At 38.0% G+C, this 23,327-nt stretch overlaps 3 protein-coding genes across 9 annotated transcripts in view; all 3 read right to left on the bottom strand.

The window, feature by feature from the left end:
• Window positions 1–141: 141 nt before the first annotated feature.
• LOC135582769 (SUN domain-containing protein 1-like) lies at window positions 142–5,345 on the bottom strand. Of its 2 annotated transcripts, none has more exons than XM_065185724.1 (3): window positions 5,201–5,345; window positions 3,590–4,669; window positions 142–586 (listed from the first exon to the last, which is right to left on the bottom strand). In XM_065185724.1, the coding sequence occupies exons 2-3, from the start codon at window positions 4,634–4,636 to the stop codon at window positions 287–289; spliced, it is 1,347 nt and encodes a 448-aa protein (XP_065041796.1). In that variant the 5' UTR covers window positions 4,637–4,669; window positions 5,201–5,345; the 3' UTR covers window positions 142–286. The 2 variants fall into 2 exon arrangements, with proteins under 2 accessions (XP_065041796.1, XP_065041795.1); XM_065185723.1 differs by having other exon boundaries at window positions 3,590–4,660; window positions 5,201–5,321.
• Window positions 5,346–6,967: 1,622 nt separating this feature from the next.
• LOC135675509 (protein sym-1-like) lies at window positions 6,968–16,655 on the bottom strand. 3 transcript variants are annotated; one of them, XM_065185722.1, is made up of 8 exons: window positions 16,202–16,655; window positions 13,561–13,648; window positions 11,972–12,066; window positions 10,981–11,053; window positions 10,687–10,779; window positions 10,509–10,595; window positions 10,115–10,195; window positions 6,968–7,298 (listed from the first exon to the last, which is right to left on the bottom strand). In XM_065185722.1, exons 1-7 carry the CDS (start codon window positions 16,585–16,587, stop codon window positions 10,115–10,117), a joined length of 903 nt encoding a protein of 300 aa, XP_065041794.1. In that variant the 5' UTR covers window positions 16,588–16,655; the 3' UTR covers window positions 6,968–7,298. The 3 variants fall into 3 exon arrangements, with proteins under 3 accessions (XP_065041794.1, XP_065041792.1, XP_065041793.1); XM_065185720.1 differs by having other exon boundaries at window positions 6,968–7,259; window positions 16,202–16,654; XM_065185721.1 differs by having other exon boundaries at window positions 6,968–7,215; window positions 16,202–16,654.
• Window positions 16,656–17,547: 892 nt separating this feature from the next.
• The window catches only part of LOC135675508 (protein ZINC INDUCED FACILITATOR 1-like), a 46,497-nt gene continuing 40,717 nt past the window's right edge, over window positions 17,548–23,327 (bottom strand). For all 4 annotated transcript variants that reach the window (XM_065185719.1, XM_065185714.1, XM_065185716.1 and 1 more), the window contains one exon: window positions 17,548–17,983. In XM_065185719.1, the coding sequence (XP_065041791.1) occupies window positions 17,889–17,983 (95 nt within the window). In that variant the 3' untranslated portion in view covers window positions 17,548–17,888. The remainder of the gene's footprint in view (window positions 17,984–23,327) is intronic.

Genomic DNA, 23,327 nt, shown 5'->3' with positions numbered 1-23,327 from the left:
AAGAGGGGGGATGAATGTAAGCTCTCGCAGCCAGTTCATGTTATAAATGGCCCAGTTCTGCTTTGTCAACGATGTAATCTCGATAGATATGGACTTTGCTCATTTTGTCTTGACTGCTATTTGACCTGTTGGAGAACCAAATGAAAAATACCAGCTAAGAGGTGTAATTGTAGATTTACAATGTCAGGCCGAGAACAGATCTGGAAGAGGCTAAAAGGAGTTCGGAACGAAAGGATTATCCATTGTACAAATTGTGAGATGAACATAACAGACTCAAGTTTGTGGTCTATTCTGATGTATTTTTTGAGGTGAAGTTGGGCTCGTAACCGTGCACCCTGAAGCGATAGATGCATGTCAGAGTTGAGCTGCCATGGTTGGAGGAGAAATCAAGCCGGACGATATTGATGATTCCTGAAATGGCTGTCTCCACTTTGAAGGTCTGGGCATTACTCTTCTCAAGGTCATATGAGAATTTCATCAAAATGAAGGTCTTCTCAGCACGTTTGGATGGATCACTGCCAGGCTCTTCAAACCAGGCGGAGACCATACAATCTTTTGGAGCACTGGACCTATCATAAGCGATGCTCTGCACATCATAGATCACGACAGATGCATCATTTACTGCTAAACAACTCATTAGTCAAAGACCATAATTATAAGGCAGAAGCCAACAGCAAGAGACGAAAAAGGCAAGATGAAACATAAAAGAGGAAAATAACCAAAACATGTTCATGAATATAACAATAAACTGCAGTCACAATTTACTGGGCTTGCTGCAATAAATCCTTCCTGCCATTTGAGCTCTTATGAAGATGCAAAGCCAGCAGTTACTTTCTTAATCTGCAGTCTCTCTCTATATCTACCACCACCAACCTGTATTGTTAAGCATATTCATAGGTCTTCTTTAGATGTATCCAGACAACATCTGAAGAACTGGAATATTCCTAATACATCCCCAGTTACTAATACGAACTGGAATATTCTTATACTTCCTAATGACGTTGTTCTTAAAGATCTCATATATCCATCTCAGCATCCTTACCTAGACGATCTTGTTCTTAAAGATAAACTTGTAAAATCATATGTCGATCTTCTAATATTATCTATAAAATTAAAACATGTAATTTTGTTGTGTCCACCAAAGTCATATGTTTTAACAGAAAGAAATCACCGGTTCTACGTGCTCATCAAGAAAATGAAATAATTCTTAACTTGCCAAGTAACGAGAAAAGTTTGATATGATGTCACATCAAATGTTAGCTACCATCAAGAATAAAGAGATCTGCAACTGGGTAAACCAGGTAGGTTTAGAGCTAACTTGATGCATCCTGAGATCTGACTGCTCAGCCTGCAACCTGATATGAGTTGACCTCTGGCCTGATCACATCAACTATATCTCAATTACTTACAAAATATAAGCACCCTAAGGAAAATGAAGAGGCTACACTAAAGGTATCTTGTGCTGACAACGCTGCTGCTGGTCTGGGAGGTCCTTGTAGGCTCCCTTGCATGGCTAAAGACCATAATTTTTAAGGGAGTGACTTGGTGGCTTGAGGTGGGCATCTGGCGTTTGGTGATATGGTGGAGAGATTTGGAAGCCTAATACAATGAGAAGGGTAGGAAGAAATGGCGGTTGTTATCTAGGAGGATACGAGATGATGTTAGTATTATATTTATATATATATATATATATATATATATAAAGATATATAAAGTTTTTACCAGTATTGTATATTGTACACAGCAATTTTTTTCTGAAGGTGAAGCAGTATGTAAGGTTATGTTGGACTTTGTCATCCACCAGTGACTAGCCTTGAAAACTTAAAGCCCAAAACACCTAAATTTTGAGCTGGGCTTAGCAAGTTGAAGCTGCAAATACTAGGAGATTGAAAGATAGACTAATTTCATAATTTCATATATACCCCTTGGTTGTGACTAGTATAATGCCACTAGAACACCATATATCAATAAAAAAATAATATAATTAGAGAAAAAAGAAGAGGAGATGAGACACATCCTAGAAGCATGTGAGTTTCATCGATGGTTAATGGTATGAATTACTTAGTAGAAATAGATTTTGGTCTAGATTCATGTTTTTCCTCTATAAAATCCTAATACAATCTTATTCCATAACCATGAGACAGCTTCATTGGTGGTATACAATTTTTATGAGTTACAATTCCCTCTGCTTGAGTAATGCTAAAATGCTATTCTTCTATATGTACCACTGGTTCCTATCATAGTAACTAACCTGGAAAATGACAAATGAATTTGTATTAAACTTGTGGCATACATCATTGGACTAGGCCGAGTCTTACACTCGGAAAGGTTTAGTCTATTTGACCACAATGTTATAGGAGTAAAACTAATATCTGATTCAAATAAAATGTACACAAGGAGATGTCTAAAATTCTTTTTGAAGTTTCTTATAGCCCTTTCTATAGACCATCAGAACATATTGAGTTCCATGCTAACATTTGTAGTACCCAAATGAATGTAGCATTAAAGATAACATATATCAATGGCTCTAAGGCATTTTCAAAATCAAAGACTTTTCAAGTCTATTTTAAGTGCTACTGGGAAAAGCATATAGAAAGAAAGATTGTCAAACATCAAATCATTTTGGTTTGGTCAATTACTTTTCCTAACGCTAAGCCGTTTGAACAGTATTATTCTTTATCAGTACAAAAATAACTGAATTTCCGAAGTATATTTTTCTAGATCATTCTCGGCTACCTACCTGACCAACCACAGATTCCCAATCACATAGATCAGCAAAACAAATTATCTTCAAGTATATGCTTCCAAATGCTTTTATCATAAGCATGGATTGCCTTACTGATCCATACCAATGTACCGATCAACCGTTGGTACAGTACGTACCGAACTAAACCGAGCATACCGACACACGGTACATAGGGATGTACCGATGTACCACCCATACTAATCACCTATCGGATCGGTACATACTGCTTATACTGAACGGTATGCCATGGTACAGTGAACCTTGATCCTAAGATAAGGAGGCAAAACTTCTACAGGTTGTCTTTTAACATATGATTTCCATCCTTTGGCTAAAATTTGCTGGCTAGATATTGCATCTTTTTTCATGTGAAAGTGTTGTGAATTGCAACTGCGAAGGAAATGCACATGTTAAGTTAAACCCGTTGCTACCACTATAGTGATGGAGAAAACTCCCAGCTGAAAGATTTTCATCTGTAAATATATAATAAAAGAAGGAATGCTAAAATGCTATTGATGATGTGCAGATTATCCCTTAGTTCTTTACATTTAAGAAATGAGATATGGAACACAGAATTTTCCCTGTATATGTATGAAAATTTGCATAATAAGTTAATAAGGTTAATCATATCCTGGTGCTAGATAGTTATGTAACATACTAAATGCATGCTCCAGTGCTTCTTCACTAGTTAATAGGTAAATATAATTAAGTATATCATATATTTTCTCATTGGGCTTGATTTCTCATGCCAAAGTCACAAATCATATGAACAAACTAAATAATTGAAATCATAACTTATTAATACTTGAGCAATAGCAAGAAAGATAGTAGAATAAAAGATCTCACCTTTGAGACATGCTCAAGTGTCACTGCCTCAGCGACTATCCCTGTTCGTAACCTAATCTCAACAAAACCATTGTTCCCTTGCAAAGCAAAGCACTGCCCAGGCTCTCCAAAGCTAGGTTCCAACATTTTCTGAGCATTAGAATGAACCCGATTTCGGCCTTTTCCAAGAGACAGCCAGTTGCTAAACTTACCAACAACAAAGGGCTCTGAATGACTAATCACCCTTGCCCCACCAGAAGACAATGCATAATCAACCCTTCCCAGCCCGTCAGCTGCATGCTTCTCAATCTCCTTTTTCACTATCTCCTTGGCAAAATTTCTAACATCATCCAAAGTCACATCATGATTGCTACTACCTAAGTTTCTTCCTTTAGACTTGTCCAAAAAAGTTCGGAACTCCTCCTTCAGCAAGAATCCCATGCCTTTCAATTCTGCTAATGACTTATCCAAGTTATCAGTTTGAGAAACCAGCCTCTTCAGTTCCTCCTCAAACATCAGATCTTTTTCTTCCACTTGCTTCTTCAGCTCTCTCTTTGCAAATCCTACCTCAGTAAAAATCTTTTTCTCCACAACATCCACCTGAACTTGCAACATTTTTGCAACGCTTTTCATAGATGTCTCCACTTCGAATAGCCTGCTCTCACTATCTAAAGAGGAGAAGTCCCTGTTGTACCTTATCATAGCTTCCCATCTCCATATCAACTGACCAAGCCATAAAACAGCCACCAGAAGCAGGCAAATCTTTGTAACAACACTTACGAAAGTTTGCCACTTGAGCTTCTCTGGTTTTGGAATCCCTTTCCTACGCCGTGGACCAATGGGTGAAGCAACCAACCCTCTCTTCACTTCTGTGATATTTTTGGGCCTCTCGTGTAAGGACTGCCCTCTAATCTTACGATTAAGGTCGTTCATGTTCCCATCATTATCCACACTCGATTTCTTCTCTGTGACAGCAACCCTTCTCCGTGATTCTGGTGTAGCATTCAATTCCAAAGTCAATGAAGCATTTGCTGCAGGATTTGGAACCGCAGCATTGGATGCAGACATGCCTGTCTCTTTTCTGGAAACAACCTAACAAGACTACAATTTCACGAAAAACAGTCCAAATTGTGACACAAAGGACAACAAAATCTAAATTTATGATAGACAAAAAAAGTCAACAAAGTGGAAAATTCACCAAATTTTCCAAGCGGAAAAAGAGGACCATGAGTTCTGATAACACAAACAACAAATTAACTTGATAAGAACTATCCATATGTGCACCAAATTAAGACAAACAAAACGAACAGTCCTGTAGAAATCTGTACAATTGACGAGAGCAAGATGCAGTAAAACACAGATATGAATAACTTCAAGGAAAAAAAAGGCCTAAATCTTACCAGAAAGTGTATCAAAAAACCAAAACAAATCCAAACTAGAGAATCAAAGAAAGCACGCCCCATCGTGACAGCGAAAAGGGACGGAGAAAAAGAATCCTTAAAAGCAAATCCGGAGAAAAAAACAAGATACAAAAACCCTAGTTTTCTATCATTAGAAAAAAACCAGAAATCACCGGAAAAGACGAATCAGGAGCCGGAACCAATCCAAGGAACCGATCTAAGTGATGTATACCATACGAATCCAGCTCATCACTGACTCCAAACGGTCAAGGAGCCGGTTGAGCGCCAAGAGGTTTCGGAAATCTGTCTCCTTTTCGCTGAGAGAGAGAGAGAGAGAGAGAGAGAGAGAGAGGACTATAGGATGGGTGCAAATTGCTGGGATTTTTACACAAAAATCCTTGTAAAGTTACAAAATTGCGAATATACAAATGCATAAAATAATTCCAAGAATCCTAATTATTTTTATTATTCTTATGAAATATATTCTTTAAAGGAAATACAGCAAGTATATATATATATATGTATATATATATATATATATATATACACACGCTAAATTTAGATTAGAGAGATAAATACCACAATTATACGACACGTATACAATTATGCCCAAATTATTCGGGGTGGGCCAGAAGTGGGTTAGATTAACTGGTAAAGAAGACAAGATTGTTCTTTTACAATTAAAAGATCACTATTTTAATAATAAAAATAATCATTTGTATTTAAAAGTAAAGTTAACTATATTGATCTTTTCCCCATTGCGCGTTAGTCATCATTATTTATTTTTAATACTTGATCTATTTAGTCTGATGTAATTAATATATGTTAATAGGAATTTTCTATTTGCAGGTGAGATCACATACAGTACCCTTTCCAGCCCCCCATATGGACAGAAGCCACATGTCATTTAATTTGCTTAGTCTAATCAAATATATGTTCATTAGATTTTTGGATGACTACGAAGAAAAATAAAAAATTCTCAAGAATATATATATGTATCGGTGCTGATCAGATCAACCCCACTCGATTCGCGCCTGTGTACACAAAAAGCATGATGTGACAAGGATGACACGAATGCTCATCGAAGACTGAGATGGATTCAGTTGCATGCTTGGTATCTAATCTACACGAACACCAAGGTCAAATCGTTTAAGTAAAATCATTTTAATGAATAATCTCTAACCTCAAATGCCATGAGCTTTTTATAGTGAGTTTAACTTGAAAAATATTCTAAGATATGAAGACAATATCCCCAGAGTATTTGTCACTTCTCCTACTCATATTGACTAGACTGCTAAATGCCAAGCGCTCGTTGAATATTTTTCCTATCAAATAGTAATTAATCTAGGAACAAGCAAGGCAATATTTGCAATTATATCAGGGAAAAATTTCTCCCTAGCTTCTTAAACGCAATTTATTGATTTAGAGAAGAATAAGGTTGGTTTCTCGGAAGCAAATCGAGCAAGAACGACTACAAGAATTATAAACAAACTATCTTTTGATGTTTCTCCAATAAATATCGATAGCAACCTAAAAACTTAGAATTCAAGTTTCGAAAATAATCTCTGTGAATATAAACGTAAGACTATATATTGATCTTCCCCGTTGGCGAGAACTTCATCCGATGAGTTAGCCCTTTTAAGTCATCTTCTGATGTCTCACAGAGACATAAAACTTCTATACAGGTCTCAGATCCAGAACATGATTGACCTTGGGATTCCACACGAGAATATCTCAAGTGATAAAAACACTGTTTGCATTGGGATCAAATAAAGCATTAGATATCAAAGTTACAAGGTTGTATACATTGATTGATCCTCTCCAGACATTGACTAAGACCTTGTGCACATGTAATCTAAAAACAAGCACGTTCACTAATAATAAAAGAAAGCAGCAAATAAAGGTCAATCTCTGAAGAACATGCAGAAAAGTTAGAATTCTAATCATAATAATAATAAAGGAAAGCTGCAAAGATTAGTCCCATAAAGGAGCTAAAACATGAAAAGCTCATAAAAACCACAAATCTTTTAGCTTTCTGGAAGTTTTAATGAGAAATGCAACCTCAATTAAAGCAACAAGACAAACGTCCTAAAGTAGCGCATGTTTCCTCTAGACTTACATAAAAGAAACAAACTAAAACTGGTCAAATGCTAACTGCTAGCAAATAAAGCTTTACTTGGCTGCATTATTTCTGAAGACATGCAACTGGTTGCTGAGATTGGTGCGAGCAAATGTTGACTTAGCCAGCTGTAGTATTCCATGACAAAGGTTACAATCATTATCTGTTTGTTCTGGCAGGAAAATGTTCGATATATAACATCAATTATGACCTGAAGGCAGAGATAAAAAGCAGTCCACAAAAACAATTAAAAGCAGTCCACAAGTAAATTAGCTAGTGATGATTATTTACCAGAGATAATAATCCAACTCTCATGATCCTCCTCAAAAACAAACTACACATTGGTCAATATGGTTCCTGTTCTCCATAATTATCACTTGATGATTCTGATGGGTCTAATATGAAATAATCAAGATGGCACATTTTTAGACACTTTTTGGAGCTCAAGATGGCTCCTTTGCAAGTCTTGGGAGCAGTTTTGAAATTTGCGAACATCTGAGTTTGACAATTGATGATATCATGAAAGGACAGACATAACATAAATGTAATACACAAAGTGACTGAAGGAGTTGCGTCAGTTGTTCACCATATGTCTTTTGAATCAAAAGGGATCTTAATGCAAGTGATATAAAGTTTTTGTTTCTGAAATGACACAAGGAGCAGTAACATGTATCAGCTAAGCTATACATTTGCTTCTGAACAAAGACCATGAAAATGTTGAAAGTGGTCCCAACTTTTAGACTTAATCATCTAACCATATTTTAGAATATAAAATCATAAACACAAATAATTAGTTAATCCACTGGTGATCATATCACAATTATCCAACAAATGTGTCAAAGCATTTGCTTGGAACACTCAGAAGCCTTTATCTATCTGGCCAAGCATCTCAAACTAGCCATTGTTGAACTAGCAATCAAGTGACAGTAATATCTGGTATCTTTATTATATCACAATTTTCACCATTTCCACACAGACACACAAGAATTATCCTTCAGACATTTTGTACGGCACTTTAGATTGTGTTATGCTAATTGCTTTCAACTCTAACAGAGCCCTTCTTTTTTTTGTTTCTTCATCACAGCAGGAAAGAATCAAGAAGCAATATTCCATATGGCTTTTAAGACAGATCCAACAACTTTAAATTATAAGTCAACAAAGATGACCTATTGACAATTCCTACTGCAATAGTAAATCTGTAACTCGTGTACCAAAACTTTTATGGCCATCAAAAAGTTTTCAACTCAGTATTGGTGTTCTGTGAATACCTTATCATTCCTCTTGCTATGATATTTATAAACTCTGATGGATCAATCCGATGCAAGTATTGAAAGAGATACGGCAAAAGGATTCAATATACAAAGCTATGTGGATTATCACAAGAAATTTAGGTGTTTTAATCAATTATGCGATGCCCTTAAAACATCTTAAACAATCAATCATAGTGGAGTCCTAAAACATTACTAAGGAAATAGAAGAACTTTTCACGAATAAAAATCTTAAACACACTTTAAAAAACATTACAAAAATATGCCTTCACTGTCTCTCTATCTTTAAATTTCATTTTTCCAATCATTCTCTTCAAAATTCTTGGTTTCTAAAGCAATTACAGTTTGTTTGAGACAAGGTTTAAGGTTTCGGTTGGACTCATCTGTAACAATCGGCACTTACAACTCCTATCACAATTTAAAATGTAGACTAGAGGATTTTGCCCTGTCCAGATTCATACCAGTTATATGGCCTAGTATTGAGACCAGTATCGAGCAATTCCAGGAGGTAAGCCTAATGCCTGTTGCCAGTAACAACCTCATAAAAACTCCTCGTCACCTAGTTTCCCCTTTCCTCCTCATTCTTCTCTATCAGCAGCTCATTTCCGCTCCTCCAGTCTTTCTTGATTTCTCCTCCAAACTTTTCTCTTTTGACATCAAATTTCTCAAATGGCTAGGATTTAGATCCTTTCTCAGTACATGATGGATTTCTTAAGAGGGAGTTTGGTTTTTCTCCAAATCAAGGTAAATTTAAATTCTACCACCATGCTTATTAGGTTTTTTTTTCCTTAATAAAGCCATTTTTATTAAATTAAGGCTAAAATTTATAGTTTCAAGCATGCATTATTGTTAAAAGGGCAGATCAACATATATTTCATTTAATAAATTTATTTGAATGTAAGCTAGATCCTTGGAGATCCCAGGCTAGATTGGAAAGGGCTTGGCCAGAGTCCGCATACATCCAGCCAAGATGGACCCAGATGCAACTTAGATTCCTTGGTTCCTAGATTGACCAGGACCTCACAAAAAACAGTGCACATTGACCAAAGAACAGTTTAGACAGCCTAAGATTGACGTAGATTCATTGTAGAACAGAAGTAAATTTAAAGCAGTATCTACATGGATCCATCAAAGATCCACATACATTGGATCTCGATCCTCGCAGTTCTAACCAAGATCTATTTTTGATCTGATAATGATCCATGTATGTCCAAAACAAATTGGTAAATATTTAACTTAGATCTATGAAAATCAACGGTAGATCTTTGTTTTTTGCTAGTCAAGTGTAAATTTTTTAAATTGTGTACTTGACTCTGTTTCTTAATGTTAATAGAAAAACAATACCAAAGCAATAGATCTTTCTCAATGTTAATTAGCAAAAATGATATCAAAGCAGCAGAGCATTAATCTGACCTATACAATGCGCCCATCACCAGCATCACAATCATTGACAGTGCTTTTACTATGGAAAAGCTTAGAGCAACACCAAACATTTACGAGTTTCTGTAAACTAGGAAACTATGGTAACATTTTAATATGAAAGCATTATTCTGACTCTAATCAACTGGATGATCTGGTTTGGCAAGTACTCCCATCAGTTTAATTCCTCTGACATAAGTGTTGCAGATTGTCTAATAGAATCAACCAATTAATTGTGTTAATCTGGACTTAACAATTCTCACCAATTTTTAAACTACAAAATGTGTTACCATTACTAAAGTCAAATCTCAGCTGTCAAATACAAAGTAATTGAAGATACCTATTTCAGCACAATTTCTTTATGGGCTTTAAATGAGAGAATCACATTCCATGCAAGAGCGACAAAGTTCGCAGCTAGAACCTGTCATTAAAAATTATCAAATTATAAGAAGCAAAGTAAGAAAAATAAACAAAAGAAGCATAGTGGATTACTTGTTTATTATGAGAATAAAATGTTATGATATACAAGTTTAGTTTAACCTTTAACAAATTTTCAAAAAGAAAAGTCAATCTTTGCAAACAATAGAACTTTGCAGTATAATGCACTAGAATTTATCAGAGTAGCAGAAAATATTTTTCCTGAAAAGACTGCAGAAGTCTAAAGAAAACAACTGCTTAGACAGGTTTGTAAATTTTAGCTATTAAAGATTACATGAGATAGGAATCCATCACACCTGAAACTTCTGAGGAACAAACCGAAAGTTAAGAAATTGGAAGGGTATCCACAATTGCCAATTTGCTAGCACTGCTGAAAACCACTCCTACACAAAGGCATGATATTATGCGCATAAAGGCATGGAGAAAATTAAGTTTAAACTTGAAAATTTATTCATAGGAAAAATGACACCGCACCTGTTGAAGCTTCTGCTTTATTTGAGAAGGCCTTCCTTCCAAGGCAATAACTGAGCTAAGAAAGACTCCTATGAAGATGGGAGAGAAGACAAACTGTGCCAGAGTGGTGGCACCCATGTGAAGACTATGATGTGTGAAGTAAAATAACAAAGAGGAGGATTACCAGAAACTTAATACAACTCATCAATATGAAATAGAAAATGCTTATACTTAAAGGTTGAATAGGACACTAATATTTCAGGCAGGTTATGAAATGTTCAATAGACAATACACAAATAAAAGAAATTTATATACCTGGTCAAGGATAAGGCGCAAGAATGCACCTGATGCTCCAGGAAATGTGACCAACTTAGACAAATACAAGTACCTACGTTAGCAAAAAAGAATGGCATGTATAAGACATTTAAGTGCAATAAAGATGACCATACTTGCCTTCATACTAATAAAGAATGTATAAGACATTCTCCAACTTTCATACAAATATATATCAATATCATACTTGCCTTAAGAGCCGCCTCAGACATATGTGGTTCACAACGATCAAACTATGACTTTTACCACATTAATGCACCAATCGCATACGGTGTATCAATATATTATGTCATGGGATCAATTTCAAAATTAAGTCCGACAAACATATTAAATTGATATACATATACAAAGGATCGAGGACCTCAATCAAAGTCTCATAGTTCTTTTTATGGTACAACCAGGTATATCCATCGATCGATTACTTAATTCATTTGAATCTTAAAGTTTAAATTGTTTAACAAATAATTTAACAATCTAAATCAATTCTTTGTAATAATTCAATATTAATAAAAGGATGGTCCTAAACGTACCAGAATGCTACTCCTCAAAGCACGAAAAAATATGTGTTACTATTCTTTTCTAATTTAGATTATTTTTGCTAAAATTATACTAAATTTATATTTATTTCTAACTTAAAAACCCTAATCTAACTTCTTTTCTATTTTTCAAGAATTTTTGGAGATTTTTTTTGTGCTATCGGTATGCCTTGCCATACCGACACACGAGACGTCGGTACGGAGAGGTATGTACCATACCGTAGATCGATCGGTACACCGATACGAACTGGTAAGGCGAACCCTACATGTGAGCACATCCTTTACCAAGAGAAATAGAAGACACACCTTGCATGGGATTGACTTTATTCTGACCAAACATCTCTCAATATTTAAACATGGAACTTTTCTAGAGGAAGATCATGGAATAATAAGTAAACACTTCACAACAGAAGAAAGCACAAATTATATATACTTACCAGAAATGCAATGTGGGACCCACTAGCACAAGCCCCAAGAAAGTAAACACAAATGTTCGCCTTAAATCCAACTTGGTTACCTGATCAACCAATAGCTGGAAAGATACAATTGGTAACTAAGTGCTAGAGCAAGATAAATGCAGTAATACTGGGTCAAAATTCATTAGGCTTTGATAAATGAACATAAAAAAAGTAGATGATTGAAGTACAGCCAAGTATTACCAAAGTCTTTGGACCTTAAGTACTACTAGGTACTTCATTTCATTTGATCATATGCCTACCTGGTCTGTTTAGCAATTTAACTAGCTCTTTTATAAAACATTGTGTTCTTTCTTTTTGGCATGAATCAGATCATGAGAATTATTTAATATGGCACAAAAAAAAGGATAATGATACTAAAATAAATTTACTGCATTGAGAAGAGACAGCATTCCAAGCATCAACCTCAAGGGTTTATAAGCATAACTATTTATGGTCCTGCTGGTGCCCAAATCAATACCAAGTGGTTTCAAATACCAAGTGGATTAATATATGCTGAGGTATTTAATAGTTTGACTGAAAATCAATACAAGACCACATAGCTCGGAACTGGTTGGTAATATTTTTATATTTGTTTTACAATATTAGATGATGTAAGTGTGAGCCTTGGTATAGGTTGTTCTTTCACGATATAGGAAACCAGGATTTGAATCTTGGAAACAAGCTCACTACAAATATAGAGGTAAGGCCGAACACATTGATCCTTCCTAAGTCCTGTTGGCAAGCAATGTGGGGACTTGTGCACTGGGTTTGGACTTTTTTTAGATGCTCTAGATAGGTATACCACACGGTATGCTAGTATCATACTAATCCAATAAGGTATTTTAAACCCAGAGTTTAAACCTCATCTAGAATACTTGAACTATTTCATGAAAAAAGTTAAAAACAACATTGTCTCCTAAATCCTATCCGTAGCATATCCATTATTTTGATACAGGTGGGCCAGCATATTTTCTTGTAGAAACAGAGCATAATCCATGTAAATAATTTTGTGACACTATGTTCTACGAAAAATTTTACTCTAGAACCATAGAACTATAGAATTTTAGTTAATTTTAGGTTTAATTAGTACCAAATTAATAAGGACAACATGATAATGATCTGAATCCACTTGACTTGTTTAGACCGCATTTCACTAACAAATTAAGCAACCTCTAAATATTTGCTGAAAGTTCCTTTAGTTTAAATAATTTGTTTCTGAATCTTACTTTTGTTGCTTGATGTGTCTCTTAGGGTTTCTGTCACCAAATATCCCCAATTTACACTGACACATTTGGTCACTTCAAATATTCTTAAAAATCTTCTAGTTTCGAGAACTAAATTTGTGGTTGATGGCCTGCCATGCAGTTTCTCTATTTAAGTGTCATAAGCAGCTTTACTAATTCTGGTAATAAGTCCAACTTCAGTTAATCAATTGAAAGAATGAATGATGTATCATGCTGGAGTATATGTCTTAACAATGTCTTCATCATCATTGATAAGTCTAGTAGATGCAAAAAAAAAATATTTATTTAATACTACCAGAGTCACTAATATGGGGGAGAAGGAACCTGGCAAATTAAATCTCCAATAAGAGTTAGAAGTGCAGATGTAATAGCTTTAGTTATCACTGGATATTTATCAAGTGCCATCAAGTACCTGAAGGGAGTAAATAGATATTTGTCAACATTTTCTCCATTTAATAAAAAAAGTTTAAAAAATCTACATATTATAATGCATACAACTTCAACACTAAAAACTTCTAGAAGGAACAGACTTGATGATGAAATCATCAAAGAACTATCAAGAATCAAATTCCCACCTCAATGAAAATCATCAAAGAACTATCAAGAATCACATTCCCACCTCAATGACTAAAATATTATTAGAACATTCAACATTTCAACTATTAGCCCCTTGACTAGGTTTCAGTGAAAAGGTATAAACTTCCAAAATTCTGACCATATGTATCATTATGGTCACAATGAATGGTCCAATACCAATATTGAGCATTAAAAAAGCAAAATAAAGAAGCCTATGTTGTTTTATGGATCAACTTTTAACTTTTGAAAAATAGAAGAAAAAAATGGATGAGAAAAAAGGGTATGCAGAAGAAATTCACAAATACGCCTCTCCATTCAAAAACGATTGAGAATTTGACAATGGGAAAGCAACATTAAATATCCTCAATTCTACAATTTGTTCCATTTAGCAGATCGTATTCCCAGTGTGCCTCCCATCGTTCAAAATTTTCTGTTCTTTCACCATTTTCCATCCATCCACGGAACCAAAAATTTGGCTTCCCTAGTATAATATATATAATCCACATTACCTCAAATTCATAGTAACCACAATGCCTTCTGGAAACCCACGTAAACAATTTTTCATTAGTCATTATCCCCTTTCTAACTTAATAAATCGGCTGTGTCAAAGTTCCAATCCCTATTCATCATCATTCTGCCTCTAAACTTAAGCATTGCTAGTAAATTCAATGTTGGAGATTGGATCTACCCACTTGATGTGTCTATCCAACATCAAGTAGCACAAATCTGTTATGCCAAAGTTGTTATGGGAATATCAAATGATTTAGGAAGAGTAAACCAATTTAGCAAAAGTGCCATGAATACCAAGTTCTTTCTTTCTTCCCAGCAGTTGCATGTGACTGTACCTAAGGTTTCCCATACCTTGGCATACCGTCCGGTATGAGCAGTACATACCAATCCAATAGGGGACCAGTATGGGCGGTTTGTCTGTACGCCCCACCGAACCATGTGTTGGAACGATGGTATGGTTCGGTACGTACCGTACCGACGGTCGGTACACCGGTATGGACGAGTAAGGTGAACCACGACTGTACTCATCAATTTAAGAGCATGTCTTGGTACAACGGTAAGGTTGCTCCTTTGTGACGTAAAAGACCAGGGTTCGAGTCACGAAAACAGCCTCTTTAAATATTTAAAGGTAAGGTTACATACATTGACCCTCCCTAGACCCCGCATTGATGGGAGCCTCGTGCACCGGGTACGCTCTGTTTATAGGCATTTTAATATCTATTATAGTTTATCAGAAACACTAAAGTTTGTACCACTTGCTATATTAATAAGGAACCTTTATCTTTCATCATATCCTAATACATCTCTATTTGTCATAAAAGGAAATCCTCTTTTCCTTCTAGGAGAAAGCTCACTAATACTTTCTTTTGCTCTGATAATTGTTTTTAAAATCTCTCAAATACACAAACTTTTGGATCAAAGCTCCCGTATAATATTATCATCCTATGGAAAATAAGTATCTCCAAAATCTTTCTACAAGAAATAACTTGAAAGAAGTGACATAACAATATCTTGTGTGATAAATATTTTTAGTATCTTCTGTTTGTTTAGATTAGCTAGTTAGCAGCTACTGGTCATGTTAATTCACTGTGAACCTTAGTTGAGTACAAACATCTTAAAGCACTACTATATGTTAATCCCTCAAAAGGAGGTTAGCCATAGAACACACAAATTTTGGCATCATCTCTTGATTTGTGGCACTATTAGACATTAAATGTCCCAACACATATATAGTATGCAAAAAGCAAATCACTGAAATCTATGATGAAAGTGCCACATAAGATAGTTTCAGCACTTTTTCACCAAATCCATGTTAATTCACTACCAGTGTTATTAAGGCTTAAATAAACCTAGTCCGCTAACTAAAATTATTTGACTATCTCGGAACTTAAATTATTAAGGGCGAGCCTAGGGTCATGGTAGGTTACCCCTTTGCAACCTGGATGATTAAATTGGAACTCTTTATTCACAAGTGTAAGATTACATATGTTGAGCCTCCCAAGATCCTACATTGGTAGGAGCCCTATGCACACAGTTTGCCACCCTTAGCTTGGAACATAAGTAACATTTAACACTTTGAGATAATATAATGCTCAATAACATCACACTGATAGAAACATCGTTCCCATCATGAAAATATTTTTTTAAATAGACCTCGCGATGTTCCTGCCTCACGTGATAAGGCAGAGCACTCATCAAAATGACCTAATATTTTCGAATGATTACTAGTTTTAATCCCTTCTTCATATCCATTTCTTGAAACTAGAAGCTGAACGGACCACATTACGCTTAAGAAAGTTCAAGCAAATTCAACATGATAAAGAGCTTCAGCACTAAAATATTGAAAAGCACAGAGGACACAAGAACGCCACCTTCTTACCACGACAAAAAGAATCGATCGTTCCCACCACCGCTCTCGTCTCCACCTCCACCGCCGGAGCCACCGTCACCATCGGTGGGACCGCCAGAACCACCACCATCAGAAGCGGCTCGAAGCCGCAGGGAATCGAAACCCTTCGGCTCAAATCCGGACGACAGAAGACGAACCACACCTCCAAACCCAACGGAAGAGGGGGGATTCGTGAAGGAAAAGAAGGGGCCGAGCGGATAGCGGGCACCAGGAAGCCTCTTCCTACCGCAATCCGAAGCGAAACGATGCAAGTTGCGGAATCGGGCGAAGGGAATGCGAGGAAGGCCGAGGCCGTGGGAGGCGACGATGCGGGAATTGGGGAGAAGTGCCACCATTTTTGCGCTGCAGCGTAGCATAATCCCACCCCACCAACGGAGGTTTTGCCCGAGCCGTAGTGTTATGCCATGAGGCCGTCTCGCTTTCCCTTTAAAATGCGGCTTCTCGCGTGACTCTCACATGCAACAACGGGGTTTACTAACAGTGCGGTGTGACGGCATTCGCAATGATAAAAAACAACTTGAATGGCTGCTTTCTTCTTTTTTTTTCCGAAATAAATAGCTAATATTAATTGAAAATTCTAAGACAACCTTTTCGTCTTCATCATATTGCAAAATTGGTGAACAAATTAATTCGTCGATTTCCTTCTTTCCTTCCATTATAGTTTGAAACTGAGTCTTATATTTCTGATTCAGCAATAATACAAAGACGTCGGGCTCAATATTAAGGTACACCGAAACGAAATCGATGGCGAGAAGCAGTAGCAACTTTGTCTGCTTATTTAGGAGATGTAAGAAGCCATTAACATTTCCGATTAATGATCCTCCAATATCTTCCAACTAAACCTTTACGATTGAGACTATATGCCTCGTTGTATTTTAAGTTATGATGATGATTCGAGTGAAGATTACAGACACATGATGATCACAGACGACCTTATGCCACAATCATACGTCGATACGATGGATGCCTTGCATACTATCGATCTCATCACTATTGTTGTTGTTATTCCTTAGTAATATTAATGTTATCTTTATGGATATTATGTTCTTCATCGTAAAACTTAATGTTATTCATATCAGTCACATGTCCCAGTAAAAGAAGAGTTTGTGGTTGAGAAAGATAATTACAAGCTGATTTCCCAAAAGTTCCAAACTTGATACCACTTTCATCATGAAATGTTACTATAAATCATAAGCAACAAGAACATCAAAAGTTGTATTAGTGCTACTGTACTGATCAGATTGGGGAATAACTCACTCAGATGCAGAATCTCATTTCCTGAATTCAAATCTTGCTACACACAAGAAAAATAAGGATAATCTAAATAAAATGATTTCATATCACTTGATCCAATTAATAACACCACCCTTATATTTTACAGGTAAGACTCCACCACAAGGCATTATTTGTCCACTTCTCCATAATATTTGATCTTTCACTGTAGTACATCGCCACATATGAAATGTTCAATCTGCTAGATTACATCACACCCATATATGCATATATATGTATATGGAATAATATCTTCACCTGGTCATTAGAATTACACCAAATCATATGATGAACATCGAAGAACATGAAAGTTGTAGTTTCTGCACTTCGCAAAGGTAACTGCACATCGATGTATCTTTTACGATCATAGTGGCAGTGTTGTGTTCTAGTTGTTGCATCGTTGAACCAGAAAAGGTTTGAAGGACAACAGGAGTCCGATAAACTCTACCACGTTCAAAATGAAGAAAACCATTTGATCACCTGCAAACCGATTAAGACAAATACAATGAAGAAGAATTTTAAAAAATGATAAATTAATGTCAGAATAACACAAAATAATGGAGTTAACGTAGAACTGAAATTGGCTAGCGCAGCGTTGCAAGTGGAAGATATTGCATAATCTTAGCAGGAGTTGTCAATGGTAAAACTGCAAGATGCATATTAACATTAATGAACAGGTGTGTAAATAATCAACTTAAATTGCTACCAAGGAAATACTGAATAGTTCTTGATGCAAACAGGAACTGCATTTGGTTGATCAACACTTCAGTTGTAGGACATTCTTCATTTATAATCTCCGTTTCATCTATCTGTGGCTTCTACCCCATCCTACTGTTTTTTCCCTTTTTAAAGCAAAGATAACACAATCAAGATTATGTCGTGTCATTTGTTTCTTTGCTATTTTCCTTCATGTTTTAGCTAACTTCTCAACCAACATTAAAATTTTTCCTCTACTTTAGTGTTATATTGAAAAGCATTATGACTGCGAATACCATAAAATTATATTCTTATGAGACTTAATTAGTATTCATGATTTCATGCTAGCTGTCTGAGTAATTTATTTTTCTGCTGGATAGAGTATAAATGACAAAGAAATTGTCTTACAAGTTATTTCAATAGTTTGCATCAGCGAGTTATAATCCACTATTGATCTTATAGACCAATATCACTTTACACTACAAAACCAAGTCAGTTCTCATTCTTAATATTAAATTCTAATATAACTTCCTCAAGTAAACTTGGGTTGCATTGTTGTCACTGAATTTTGGAAGACCCAAAATACTGCATTTACTCTTGATATTGATGCAACAAGAACTAAAGCTCATTTTCAAAATCCTATGAATAAATTAGTCTCAAAATCTTAAAAATTAAATCGATGACTATTGACAGAAAACCAAGGTACACAAACATATTGTCATCTGAAGTGTTTAGTAGTCAACTTTAACAAAGGAAACTTTGATTGTAGTCAAAGTTAAGGCACTAGGTAACATTTAGTAGAGTAATCAGATGAACAAAATGCTAGTCATAGGTGCCCAGCAAGCCAATCACGTGAGTGATGGCACGTGTGACTTGATACAGAATCTTTTTGCTTATTATATTATGGCGTATATCACTTTATAACTATTGCATAAATGCATATATATTGTGATGTCCTTGGATTTGTGCAATGGGAATCGGATCGTGATGAGATCACGATAATGAGATCGATTCACCTTTAAATACATATCCTAAATAATCCCGGTCATAGGTTACTCGAGAGGGACATCGTGATAACCGGATAGACTGGTGTGCTGTATACCCGTCCATATGATGGATGCAGCTGGTCTCATAGCTGCTCGTGTAGGGACACTAGGGATACAGTACAGGTGCTCATTGGAGAATGAGTTCACTGATTGATCCGCTTACGGAATGCTGGATGGTTGATGATGCCTTATTGTCAGACAGCGATTCCGTAGTCCTAGTGGTGTATCTGGTCCTTAGACTTGAGACACCAAGGATGTCCTGTATGAGTGCTCCACTCTTTGATACCAGACTTATAGGTTTGGCTGTTCCCAGATCTAGTACAGCTGGTCATTGGGAGTGGTAGTCGACCTTACGAGGGCTATTGAGTGTCAATAGAGGATCATCCACTCTCGGCGTCATGAGAGGAATATCCTATGTGTTCTTGCTCAGACAAATCCCTGGCCAGGGTCATTCGGGTTGAGAGAGAAAGAGTTCTCCGGGAGAATCCGATTAGAGCGAGACTCGAGTAGAAACCGTATGGGTCTGACAGCACCATGCTCGATATACGGTCTCTGGGATATTAGATGGATGAGGGACTATAGGTACATGGTAACTGAGGACAGACAGGTCCAATGGATTGGATTCCCCTGTATCGTCTGGGGACTACGGCGTAGTGGCCTAGTACTTCCGTAGTCGATGAGTCGAGTGAATTATTACAGAGATAATAATTCACTAAGTTAGAAGGAGTTCTGACAGGTATGACTCACGGCCAGCTCGATATTGGGCCTAGAGGGTCACACACATATGGTAGGCATTGCGATGAGTAGAGGTTCGGATATGAGATATCCGACGGAGCCCTTGTCTTATTGGATGCAGATCCAATACCCACTAGGGAAAGGACCCATTAGGGTTTTGACACGGGATCTCTATAAATAGGAGGGATTCACAGCCTCATAGGCTAGAGTCTTTGCTTGCCCTTCCTATTCTCCTCTCCCTCTCCACCTCAGAGTAGGCCTGGAGTTTTGAGGAGCGTCGTCGCAACCCTGCTGTGTGGATCACCGCTAGAGAGGAGGACGCTTGACCTCCTTCACCCTCTCCTAAGGATCTGCGAGGAAACAGGGATATACGATCTCCCTAGGTAACACAATCTTTATACGCAGTTTTGTGTTTTGCGGATTTTTGCGCACCAATCTTCGCACGACGACGAACATCTTTTTGGGAATCGGGGATTTTTGTTTTATTGTTCTTCCGCTGCGCATATGATGTCGCCCCCCAATGATTTCCCAACAGTGGTATCAGAGCCAGGTTGTTCGTGCGAATGATTGGTTTTTGAACTGCGTGTATTGTGTTTAGGAAGAAAATTGACGTCAAAATCGTTGACGCAAAAGCGAGGAAGGGCAGCAACAGTTGCTACCCTCGATCTGCATGCCTGCAGCCACCTGCAGCGGCAGCCGCAGTCGCAGCCAGGCAGCACAGCGCCGGCGCATGCGCAAGCGCTGTGCCTGCAGCAGCCGGCCGGCGGTCTGCTTGCAGCAGGCTTGCTGCTGGCGGGGCTGGCAACCGACGGGCAGAGGCGCCGCAGGGCAGCGGCGCCTGCCGCCGAAAGGAAGCGGCGCCTGCCGCCGCAGGGCAGCGACGCGCGACGCCTGCCGCCGCTGCTCCCGCGGGCGAAACCCCCCCCACAGGGGCGGCCGCCCGGCGGGACAGCACCGCCTGCGGAGGCAGCGGCGCCCGAAAGGGGAGCCCACCCGCAGCGGCATCGCCGCCAGCGGGCGTGCCGCCCGCAGGCGAGGGCAGCGCCCCGCCCCTCGCCGCACAGGCCGCCGCCGGCAGGGTGGCGGCGGCGGCAGCAGCGAAAAGGGGAAAGGGCATTAGGGTTTTCTGGGAAAAAGACAGTTTTGCCCCTCGGAATTTGAGAAATTCCAGTTTCTGTCTTTTGTCCAAATTACGAAAATACCCTTAGCAATTGAAAAATTCCCTACATGTCCCTGATTTCAGAAAAATATTAATTAATTAAAAGGTTTAGTTGATTATTATTTTTTATTATTATCTAGTAGTCCTACATGATGATGATTATTTATACATGTGATGTATGATGTGTGGACGGATGATCATGGACCGTGTGATGTGTGTACTTGTGATTATTATTATTGAGGTCTGCGAACCTCCATTATATTTCTCGTTTATTGTCGGGCCTGCGTGCCTATGATTAAGTTGTAATCACATGAGGAGGCGCAGCGGGAGCGTGGATGCGACAGCGGGACCCACGAGACGGACGATCGTGATGCATGGAGATGCATCAAGATGTCGACGAAACCGACGAGGACGAGATGGACGATCACAGGGCATGGAGATGCACCGTTGCACACATAGATCTTGATGTGAGTGATTAGGCCTACTGGCTCGGGCCTAATCATATTAGGTTGTGGTCCATGATCATCTGATGTGATTGCTTATACACATACTAGATAAGTATATATATTTGCATGCGATGTAGATATATATTAAATATGTATATGTGTGACATGTCATATTAGGAGACCAAATTATAGAAACATCTCTCGATAATATTAAGTCGGTAAACGTGAGGCAATTAGATTGACCCACGTGGCCTTCCATCGTTATGAGTAGGAACCGAATCCCGGTGTAGGTTGAGTTGGTCGAGTCCCTCGAGACTCACCTATATCGCGATTCGCTATCTTGCTTACGACATAGAGATGTCACCGGTGACCTGAGGACATGGTATGCTTGGTCGAGTCCCTCGAGGGTATATCATCAAATCAGACTCATCTTGTAACGAAGGTGTTGACTTAACCGAGCATCATGGTTGGTCGAGTCCCTCGAGGCCATGGTGATTCGGAGGCCGAACAGGACGGGAATCACAAGGAGTTGTGATCGGTAAGAGTTGTCTACCTTTTAGGCTTAGTGTGATTGGTCGAGTCCCTCGAGGTTACACTAAGACGCTGATTGGATCCTGATCCCCACTAGAAGTCTGCCGGAGACTTCCGTTTTACGTGCTGAGGGTGTCGCGTGACTCGATAGTAAAATAGTGGGAGTATATTAAGATAGAAGTCCATATCTTGATAGTTTATTTCTTGCAAAATCTGCATGTTATTCATTTTTGCTACATCTTTATTTTCAGAAAATGTCGCTTTCAAATCCCTTACGTGGCATACTTGATGTCAACCGCCTCACTGGTCCAAATTATACGGATTGGCTCCGTAACTTGAGAATTGTTCTCACAGCGGAGAAAATCGTGTACGTCCTTGATACAGTGATGCCTACGCCCGAAGAAGGGGCAAGCGAGGATGAGATCGCTCGCTACGTGAAGTACATTGATGACTCCACTCTTGCTCAGTGCTATATGTTGGGCTCTATGACTCCAGAGTTACAGAGACAACATGAAAAAGTGGATGCCAGATCCATTCTCCTACATGTCCGTAAATTGTTTGAGGAACAGGGAAGGACTCAACGATATGAGATATCCAAGAGCCTTTTCCGCGCTAGGATGACTGAGGGGACACCGGTTCAGAACCATGTCCTAAAGATGATTGAGTGGATAGAGAAACTCACAGGTCTAGGAATGGTCCTAGAGGATAACTTGTGTGTGGACATTGTGCTTCAGTCCCTACCAGATTCCTTTTCACAGTTCATAATGAATTTTAATATGAACAAGCTTGAGGTGACTCTCCCGGAGCTCCTCAATATGTTGAGGGAGGCAGAGAGTACTATTAAGAAAGAGAAGCCAGTTCTCTACACTGGTGAGACCAGAAAGAAAAGGAAAGCAGAAAGGTCCCTTAAGAAGGGAAAGGGCAAGGGCAAACAAGGTAAAGCAAAGGTTGCTAAGAAAGACCCAACAAAGGACAAAGGCCAGTGCTTCCACTGTGGTAAAGATGGGCACTGGAAGAGAAACTGCAAAGAGTACCTTGCAGAAAGGGCGAAACAAAAGCTTGATGAAGCTTCAGGTACATTCATGATCAGTCTCCATTTGTCAGACTCTTATGATAACACATGGGTATTAGATACTGGTAGTGCTTATCATATATGCAATTCGTTGCAGGTTCTGGCAAGGCCTAGGAGACTAGAGAGAGGCGAGATGGAC

This window comes from Musa acuminata, chromosome BXJ1-6, assembly GCF_036884655.1.
Source record: "Musa acuminata AAA Group cultivar baxijiao chromosome BXJ1-6, Cavendish_Baxijiao_AAA, whole genome shotgun sequence".
Lineage (NCBI taxonomy): Eukaryota > Viridiplantae > Streptophyta > Magnoliopsida > Zingiberales > Musaceae > Musa > Musa acuminata.
The sequence above is the reverse complement of the archived record's forward strand: the minus strand, read 5'-3'. Positions and strand labels throughout refer to the sequence as shown.